The sequence below is a fragment of the Theropithecus gelada genome, chromosome X (genome assembly GCF_003255815.1).
Source record: "Theropithecus gelada isolate Dixy chromosome X, Tgel_1.0, whole genome shotgun sequence".
Classification (NCBI taxonomy): domain Eukaryota; kingdom Metazoa; phylum Chordata; class Mammalia; order Primates; family Cercopithecidae; genus Theropithecus; species Theropithecus gelada.
This window is the reverse complement of record NC_037689.1, coordinates 612,781-623,000: the sequence shown is the minus strand read 5'-3', so window position 1 is coordinate 623,000 and position 10,220 is coordinate 612,781. Positions and strand designations below refer to the sequence as shown.

The 10,220-nt window shown below is 48.7% G+C and overlaps 1 protein-coding gene across 2 annotated transcripts; it reads right to left on the bottom strand.

Moving 5' to 3' along the window:
* Window positions 1-555: 555 nt before the first annotated feature.
* On the bottom strand, window positions 556-9,701 carry LOC112615789 (protein FAM156A/FAM156B). 2 transcript variants are annotated; one of them, XM_025372665.1, is made up of 2 exons: window positions 7,181-9,701; window positions 556-1,996 (listed from the first exon to the last, which is right to left on the bottom strand). In XM_025372665.1, the coding sequence occupies exon 2, from the start codon at window positions 1,877-1,879 to the stop codon at window positions 1,238-1,240; it is 642 nt and encodes a 213-aa protein (XP_025228450.1). In that variant the 5' UTR covers window positions 1,880-1,996; window positions 7,181-9,701; the 3' UTR covers window positions 556-1,237. The 2 variants fall into 2 exon arrangements, with proteins under 2 accessions (XP_025228450.1, XP_025228449.1); XM_025372664.1 differs by lacking the exon at window positions 7,181-9,701 and adding an exon at window positions 2,324-2,498.
* Between the last annotated feature and the right edge of the window lie 519 nt (window positions 9,702-10,220).

Sequence of the window (10,220 nt, the reverse complement as noted above, 5' to 3'; positions counted from 1 at the left end):
CAGAGGAGTCACACGGGTACTGGCTGGGTTCACATCTCAGGATTCTGCAGAGGTTTAAAAAAAAGAGAGAGATTTAATCATTTGTGCCTCCTGAAATTAAAAGACACACATGTCTAAATCCCAATAAGATGGTGGAAGAACCCAAGGATGCTCTGGTTCTGACAAAGCAGGTGCAAACTGTTGCTCAGGTTCAGCCACCTGGGCCCACCACACAACAAGCAATGGCGCCGCAGCCCCTAAGCCAGGGCACCAACACCAACACGCAGGGCTCTCACCGTGGGTGGTGGACTCTGCTTCCACGTCTCCCGTGCACAGGAAGCCTCTCTTCGAAGTCATGGCCCTGCCTCGCCGGTCTGGATGCTGGTCCCGCTGCAGGGCTCAAACAGTGACTGGGCTGTGTTCTCTGGTGCCCTCCCTCCCCCGTTCCCAGTCTCCACAGCGTAGAGCTTCCCTCAATAAACCCGGATCCCCTGCTTGGGGAGATTTCAAGGTAGTCAGCTCAGATCTAATGAGAAACCAACCAATACTGAGGAACAAACCTGAATTCTACACCCATTTTCCATTCCTACATATATTTATTTGGTACTGATGATGAAGAACCCCGTCAGAAATTCCTGCAAGGGAGAATACTACTCGGCTGTTAGGGGTATTGCAATATTTACATACATGTAGCTTACCACATACATAAATGATTACACAAACAGTACAGCGGTGAACCACCAAGTTCTCATTCCACATCCCTTTCCCACACTGCGTTTAGCTGCCCATTCTTGAAACTGGATCTCAGGGCAGCACATTGCAATTCAACAGGCCTAGTGCTGCTTCTCAGAGGCAGTCAACTCAATGGTGCAAAAGCACAGGACAGCGACAAGGCATTCACACTACACAGACATGTGATCTCTTACTGACAGCAGGAAGGGAAGAGAGATGGAGATCCCGGGTGGGAAAGCAACAACATGCATCACGGGAGCCACGTGAGATGCGGCGAGGACCGCTGGTATGCAGCGTCCCTTGCCAAGGAATGCCTCACAGCCATCCGAGAATGACAGGCACGAAAGATGAGGACCTTCCTGGGGTCGGTCAAGCATCATGCTGGGAGGATTCCCACGTGTCCCGGCACACAGGTCCTGGCACTCATCCGACCACAGCTTGGTGTTTGGTCCCCAAAATGGGCCCACACCCAGGCGCTGCCAACACGGCAGTCCCTTTGGGTCTCCATCCCATGTGGGTGCACGTCTCAGTTTTCCTCTAACCACTGCTTCAGCAGCCTCTGAAACATTATTTTGCTCTCCTGCTGCCTCTCTCGCTGGCGCTTCTCCTCTGTCTCCTGTGGTTGGAGTGCTGCTTCGGGCAGAGGCCCGGGCTGGTTGGTGCCTAGGCTGAGGGTCAAGCCACTGAGGCCCTGCACCAGCGTCTCCCAGGAGGAGGGTTGTGGGGCCCTGTTACTCTCCCCAGGGATCCCAGAAAGATTTGGCCTGTGGCTCTGGCAGTATCGACATTCACATCGGAATCGATTCTGACCTCGGTCACCTAACGGGGAGACTCTGGCTTCCCTCCCAACAGCATAGGGGGCCATGTGATCGCGGTGTCTCCTCCTCACGTGCCGCAGGAACGCTTTCTTCCTCTGAAGGAACTCCAGCCTCTCCCACTGCCGCTCTTCCAGCGTCTTCTCCTCTCTGTACCGCTGGTGGAGCAGCCCCTCTGGGAGAGGCACGGCCTGGCTGGGGCCAGGACCGGGGCTCAGGTTACTGAGGCCCATCATCGGCTGTTCTGAGTAAGAAGGCTGAGAGGACGCTGGATCTTCCTGGGAAGTCTCTGCAGCTGTCATCAGGGAAGATTTGGAAGGTGATGCTGGATTCCGTTTCTGGAGTGGATCCATGGAGGTCTGGTCCCAGCTGGAAGCCCCGCCAGGCCCTTGGGTCCAGAAAAGGAGGTGAAGCTGGAGATTCTCAGACACGAAGGAGGTAGCGAGGAATGTGTGCGGGCAGAACCCAGACTGCAACACAAGGTGATAAGACCAGAAGAAAACACATGATTATTCATCTTACTCAACCTCTCTGTCCCTCCACTTCCTGTGTGTAGAATGGAGATTATACAGAGACCCTGTCCTAGGCTTCTCCTGAGGATGACGTGAGATCATACATGTCACCAGCTTAGAATATTAATGCCATCTAATAAAGGATTTAGAAATGATACCAACTAATGCATCCACGTGACACGGAGTGCAAAAGGCTGCGATGCAGTTCGACGATGTCAATTCCCTGCTGACACTTTCCAACCCCTTCCCAAGCATCATTTGTAGAATAATCAAGGCGTGACTCACAGATGCTCTGCCCATGAGCGTTCATTTTTCTTCCATTCACAAGGGAGACTTTTACTCAACTGTAAGCGTTTGCACCATGGGGACACACCCTTTTGTATGTTCACCTTCCCGACCACTGGGTTTGCATCTAGTCTAAAGGGCTGCTCATGCCTATGGAAATCGTTTCCAAATTCCGAGTGTGGATAAGAATTTATTTTACTAAATAACAGAAGCAAAAACCCCCAGGAGACTTCAAAGAGAAAAACACATAGATGAATTCAATTAATCCAAAAGCTGGTTCTCTGAAGTGATCAATGAAATTGATACACCCGTGGCAGGACGGGCTGGGAAAAAAGAGGGCAAAGAAACAAGTTACCAGTTATCAGGAATGCAAGAAGAGACTGCACTCCAGACCCAGAAAACATAAAAGGGTCAATATGGTAAGAACACACACGACTCTACAGATTCATATTCCACAGGTCAGAGGAAATGTAGCACATACTTGAAAACCACAAGCTGTGGAAACTCACACAGGATGGATTTCAAACACTGAACTGTGTCACAGTCCTGTATGTTTTAAAGAAGTCGAATTCACAGGCAAACACATTTGCAAAAAGATCTCTGGGCCGCAACAGTTTCACTGGCCAATTCTACCAAACGTTTAATGAACAAATATCACCAACTTACCCAACTTCTTCTAGGAAACAAAGCAGAGGCAATGTGCCCCGCTGATTTTATGAGGCCAGCACCGCAGGGATACCAAGAAAAGGACAGACCAGTATTCTTTCCTAATACAGGCACCAAAGTATTCAACAAAACTTAGTAATTGGAATTCAGCAGTATGTGAGAAGAAGAATAAGCCACCATCAAGTGGGTTTTATAGCAGGAATGCAAGGGTTGTTCTTCCCACACCTGAAAATCAATCAATGTAATCCACAGATTGAGAGATCAGATGAAGAACAAAAATGACAGGATCACATCAAGCTACGCAGAAAAACCATTCAATAAGATTCCAAGTCCACTGGTGATATAAAAGCTGTAGCACACTAGGAACACAAGACAACTTCTTCAACCTGAAAAAAGGGCATGTACAGTCAAACCTACAACTCACAAGCCACTTAATGGTCAACGACTGGATGCTTTCTGCCTAAGGATGCGAACCAGGCAAGGACGTCCACTCTCACCACAGCTATTCAACGTTACGCTGGAGGCCTAGTCAGTGCTATAATGCCAGAAGAGTCCTGGCACACGTCGGAGAAAGCAAGAAACCAAAGTACTCCTTTTCATATATCCTGTGATCGTCTACATGAAACAACCAATGAATCTCCTCCAGACTCTCAGAGCTAATAAGAGCTTAGTGCTCATTAATGAGAGCTTAGCAGCGATACAGGAGAGAAACTCAACACACAGAAAACAATCCTATGAGTAACTGGAAACCTAAATTTAAGAAATAATACTGTTTTACAAAAGCTACAAACACAACGAAATGGCTATGTATAGAGCGAAAATACATGGAAGGGGTCTGCATGCCCAAAACTATTATAGGGTAATGAAGAAATCAAAGAAGATTTAGTTAAATGGAGAGAAACAATGTGTTCCCATATTTAAAGACCCCAAAAGGTTAAAAGTCCATTGTCCCCAATTTGATCTGGAGAATGAATGCAGTCCCTGCCTATCAGAATCCTTGAGGGACATTTGCATGTATAAACAAGCAGATTCTACAATTCACGTAGAATATCTGATGTTTCAAAAAGCAGAAGGGATTTAGAGAGATCATATTATCAGATTTTCAGATTTGCTCTAAAGCTGTAATAATCGAGATTGCTGGCTTACAGGGGTAGACGAGTAGATCCATGGAATAAAATAGAGTCCATGAATCAATCCATCCATAGAAATGTGTCCAATAAGTTTTGACATAGGTGTGAGAGGGAATCCAATGGAGAAGGGATAAGCTTTTCAATGCATGAGGTGGCCTATCCTTATGCAAAAAGAAGCACCTCAACCTCAACCTTTACATGCAATTAAGGAAAAAGGCTTCAGAGACCTACAAACCGAAGTTCAATACTAAGACTTTTGGGAGAAACCGTAGGAAGACATCTTTGTGAGGGGAGGCTAGGACATGACCTGAGATGCATGATCCATGGAAAGGAAAGATGGATGAATAGGAGTTTGGCAAAATTTAAAACTCTGGCTCTGGCCGGGCGCGGTGGCTCCCGCCTGTAATCCCAACACTTCGGGAGGCCAAGGTGGGCAGGTCACTTGAGTTCAGTTGTTCGAGGCCAGCCTGGTCAACATGGTGAAACCCCGTCTCTACCAAAAAATACAAAAATTAGCTGGCGTGGTGGCACATGCCTGTAGTCCCCAGCTACTGGGGAGGCTGAGGCAGGAGAATTGCTCGACACAGGAGGCAGAGTTTGCAGTGAGCCGAGATCGAGCCACTGCCCTCCAGTCTGGGCGACATAGCGAGCCCCTGTCTCTAGATAAATAGAATAGAATAGAACACAACACAACACAACTTTGGCTGTGTAAGAGCCAGTGTGTTCAGAGAATGAAAATCGAAGTTGCACCACTAGGAGGAAATGTTTGAGAATCACCGACCTGACAGATCTTATATCCAAAATACATGGCGCATTTTCAAAACTCCACAATAAGAAAATCAACACCCCACTAGAAAATGGGGGAAAAACTTGAACGGGAGCACAAGAAACCATATTTAACATCATTCAGCATTAGGGGAATGCAAATTAACACCGTGAAGACTGGCAAGGCCAAGCAAGGAGAACATGTTGGGCGACTGGAACTCTCACACTTTGCAATTGGGAGGGCGAAATGGCACAGCAACTTTGAGAAGGAGTTTGGCAGTTTCTTGTAAGTCAAACAGATGTTGACCATAGGACCCAGCCATCCCACTCCTTGGTATCTCCCCTAGAGAAATGAAAACTTAGGTTCACAGAAAAGCCTGCACTTAATTGTAAAAGCAGCTCAACGCAAAACTGCCCCACACTGGAGTGAGGAAAATGTCATTCAGTAGAAGGATGGCTGAACACCTGTGGTCTTCCACACAGCGAAACTGCTTTCGTGAAAAAAGAACAGCCTATGACAGAGGCATCTGACACTCATCCAAGATGTTCGTCGGGCCAAAAGAAGGAAGCCCGCCTCACAAGGCCACAAACTGTTTGGTGTCATTGACATAACACTCTCCCCAAGACAAACCTAGAGGGAAGGAAATAGATCACTTTACACCAGGGATGATGGATGAAGAAGGGGTAACCGCAGTGGGGCAGTTCCTGGGAGCACCCTGGGGTGATGGGACTGTTCTGGATCCTGACTGTGGTGGTGGCGGCGACAAGAATGTATGCCTGTGTCAAAGCTCACAGAACTGTACTCCTGAGGGAAAAAAGTCAATCTTGCTGTAGGTTAAGTGAAAAAACCCAATGGCATATTTTGCAGTAAGGGTATCTCTCTGTATTGTTTTGATAAATACATCTTGGATGAATGCAACCAAAAATTGACATTAAATGCTAAATGGAAACTTTAGATCAGCCTTCCAGGCTCTATTCTTTTGACAAACGTGGAAACCAAGAATTCACCAGTTTTCTTCAGAGGATACTGGTCCTCTGAATGTTTATTTACCAAATCGTGGCTATCAGCACACACTGGGGTAAGAAAGACAGAACCATATCAGAAACAGTTCGAATATGTGCTGAACACACACACACATACTCACAAACACACCCCTCTCAGTTTGGTATTGTTAGTATGAAAAATAAAAACCCACTTCACAGGTGAGGATGACAATTTTCTCAAGGTTATATGATTGCCATGGAGAGAACTGGGTTGGAAGCCTGCCTAGAATCAGAGTTAGTGTCCCTAACCACTACACTCTATTGGGCCCTCAAAAAACATTCCCACAATGTCACCAGATCAAGACGTCTCTTTCAGCTGTGAGTAAAGAAAAATCCCTCATCAGTCAGGCCTGATCAGAAAGGCAACTCACCACCTCAGCAGGTAGAATGGGATGACGATGGACAGTTGGGGACTGCAATGGCTCCTGGCAAGACTTTGACCTCTAATTCACCCTGCAGGACTCAGCTGAGATAGCATTTCCCCCAGGAGGCCTTCTTCAAGCTCCTAAAATGCCCTGTATTTCCCCTGTCCCAGCCCCAATCCCACTCAGCTGTCAACAGATGGTTATTTCTCTGTCAACCCACTAGCCCAGGGGCTGAGAGAAGCCGGGGACTTTGTCTTGTTCACCCATCATAGAGCCTTGAGCCCAGTGGACATTTACAAATATCAAATGCAAAAAGGAGGATGTGGGGCATTTACTTCAGTTTAAAGACACAGATTTCATTTAATAATCCCAATTAAACATGGAATTTTTTCTAGAAATGGCAAAATCCTACAGCAAAATGACTAAGATCTGTGCAAGGTCGCTGGGTGCTGAAAACTATGCTCCTAAGTCTCATGTCATGTCATGGCAAAGGAATCTAACTCCTAGCCATGCAACGCCACACAGATTGAGGAATGAGTCTGTCCTACACACAACTTGCAGACGTTCTATATTTTTTATGTCTACACAGATTATCTCTATCCTACTGGGTCTGGAGTGGAGGAGATACAATTTTTAGCAGTTTTGTAACAAAAGAACAGGTAGTCAGTAAAGCCAGCAATGCCCACTTTTAAGAAACAAAGAATAAAATGAAGACAGCAGTGAAGCGTGGTGCTGGTATCAGGGGTTTCCCAGCAGCTGAGTATATAGAGAAGCAGCGGGAGTACAACCAGGAGTCCAGGGGAGGGACCAAGAGGAGTGGCCAGAACAGCAAGAGGAAGACAAGGAGCATGGTGGCTCTGGCGAGAATGGAGCTTACCTAGACTCACCCAAGGCAGTCAGGTCGCTGGGTTCACAAGGTCGATACTGTGGGTGTAGGCCGAGTGACTGTTACACCTTTCACCTAAAAAGAAAATAACCTCACTGGCCAGGTCACATTCCTCCAGGTATTTACTGAGGGTCCACTCCATTCAGTGGTACCTTCAGTGAATTATCAAATGCAGCCCCATCCCAAGGACACATCTCAGTCTGAGAAATAAAATACTGTCCAAGGAGCCAGGAATGGTGGCTCACACCTCTAATCGAAGCACTTTGGGAGGCTGAGGTGGGAGGATTGTTTGAGCCCAGGAGTTTAAGACCAGCCTGAACAATAGGGCAAGATCACCGTCTCCACAAAAATTTTAAAAAATTTAGCCAGGCATGATGCTGCACACCTGGGGTACCAGCTACTGGGGAGGTTGAGGTGGGATGATCACTTGAACCCAGGAGGTTGAGGCCAGTACAATCCAGCCTGGGTGACAGGTGAGACCATCCACCAAAACAAAATAAAAAGACAATTATGGCAGGCATGAGACGGGGGTACTTCTGACACAGAGGAAGTCAAAACCACCATAGCCCAGGTGGTCAGGAACAGCTTCTCCCAGGGCATGCTATGATATATATTATCATCCCCAGTTGCAGATGAGGTAACAGGATCAGAGAGGTTAAGCAACTCACTCAAGGTCACACATCTAGGGAGTGGTGGTGACCATTTCTCACTGAGGTCTGCTGAAATACAAAAGTCACTTCACTATTTGTGACACCAATCTCTCTTTATATTGTCACCCATTTTAATTCGCATTAACTGACATATACTTACCTGCGGCTCTCCTTACCTTCATATTCTCATAAGCGGCTAAATATGGTGTAGATTTCATTTTAGCACATCAGGCCCCTCCCTTAAAGAATCTAAATTTTCTGTGCCCAGCATGATTGCCCAGCCCAGAACTGAACACTTATCTCAAATTAATCTTCCAACCACACACTAAGGAAAGGAAATGGATTACTGCCATGTAGAGATTTAATTTGGGTATTTCACAAATTCTGAACTACGATTTGAAATGTAACCACTGTCCAACCAGAAACAGTAAAAACTGCTTCCCTATGAAAAGCATTCACGGGAAATTTTATTAAATGCCAAAGCATTCCAGGTTAAGACACAGGGCCCGTTTTACAGGGAGTTGTTGAGATTCTGCTCCTAAGAATACCGTAGTCCTTTCCCTCTCCACTGTTAGTGCCCTGACAAGCTCAGCCAGCAAGGCCATTCGCTTTTCCTTTTGCGAGCAAACACACCAAATTACCCTCACACCCACGCACAAATCCAACGCACCCAACAGGGATATGTCAGTAGAGGGAAATGGTATTGGAGATGCAGATGGAAATCTGTGGCTACTCAGAGCACCACATTTCTGATGGCGCAGAGGGTTACTGCCCAGGTCGCCTGTACTCCAGCAAGGTGGACGGCGGGCGGAGAGGCCCTCCTTCTCCAAACACGAAACCCTGCAGCTTGTGCGGCTACTGGACACAAATGGCCTGGACCATTCATTGCGCACGAATGCAGCAATCACAGCGCCCATTAAACACATGTCTACTCATATGTCACATCATGACCGTCTCTCTGTCACACGTCCGAGAAAGGGTTTGTCGGACAGTTTGTTTCAATAGGGGCAATGCAGTCCTCCTTGAAAACCCTCCAGTCACTGTGTCTCCTGCTGTGTGGTGGGAGAGGAGGTGGGGAGGGAGGTGATGCCAAGGACACGGTGATTTCTGGACCCGTTGAACACTGATCCTAGCCCAAGTGTAGCCCGGCCGGCTACGAATGCCCGGGGCATCTCGGGATCCTCTTTCTCCGCTGAAAAAAGCCACCCCCAAGCAGGGAAAGAGAACGACGCCACCCCCAGAGTGCGCGACCGCCATTCCCATACTGGGGAGATATGGACGACGGGGAAAACCACCCGCTTCCTCCGAAAGCCCCGCTGCCGGCCGGCCCAACCCAGGGATTCGAGTCCCAAGACACCCTGGCCTGTGCTAGGGACAGCCTCGGTCTGGGCCTCTCGCTCTGTCTCTCTGAAAGTCTCTCTCACACCCCCGACCCCGCTCTCAGTCTCTCCCGCGCGCTCGCTCGCTCGCTCTCCGTCTCTCTCGGGCTCTCTCACGCGCGTTCTCGCTCCGGAGCTGGTTCCCGCCGTCCAGGCGCCAGCGCGGCGCCTCGTTTCCTCTGCCCTGGAAACGCAGCGCGGCCGGCTCGGAATTGAAGGGTTAAGACAACCGGGAGGAGCCGCCCACCGGTAGGCTAGACCGGCCACAGCGCGGAAGCTGGTGTCGGTGGGTTTGAGCTAGCGTCACATGGATGCGACGGTGGCCAGAAACTGGACCTTCGATTGGCTGCCGCGAGCCGCCCGGGAGCCGGGAGAGGGAGCGAATGGGTATCTATGTGAGAGCGGCTGGGTGTTTTGTCGCGAACCCCTCCGCCCAGCTCGGCTGCGACAGGAGAAGGCGTGCAGGCCGCCCTTTCCGGAGGTGTGCCGCGGCGTTCCTGGAGCGACCCTCTCGGGAGCGTGTCTCGTGAACTGGACGAATGCTTCCGGAGGCTATGGGAGAGACTCCAGGAAGCGGACGTGACTTCATGGACAGGCGACGAGGGAACTGGGCTGGAGGCGTGGGAGGAGGCCGATTTCTCCTATGATTGGCTGGGAGGTTTACGCTAGGGTGCGCCTCTGACCTGCCGTTTCATTTTCATTATTTACTGTTTTTGCATGAGCAGTACATGCACCCTTTAAAGACACAAACTAAACAATTCAAGACATTGAAATCATTCAGGCTACTGCCGTAGGGAGAGCGCCCCAGAAGTGGAAATCACACTGTCGCAGTAAGCGTGCGGGGTGGGGGTGGGGGAGTGTGTGTCTTTTACTTTCATAGGAAGGAGTAGACCGGTTTTAGTGGGGAGATTTATGGGGCAGGGGTTGTTTTTGTAATCAGCGGAAGTCTCAGCCAGCTGAACAGGGAATGTTTCTCTCTGTGCCCAGCTACTTTCAGGAGGACAGACCTCCC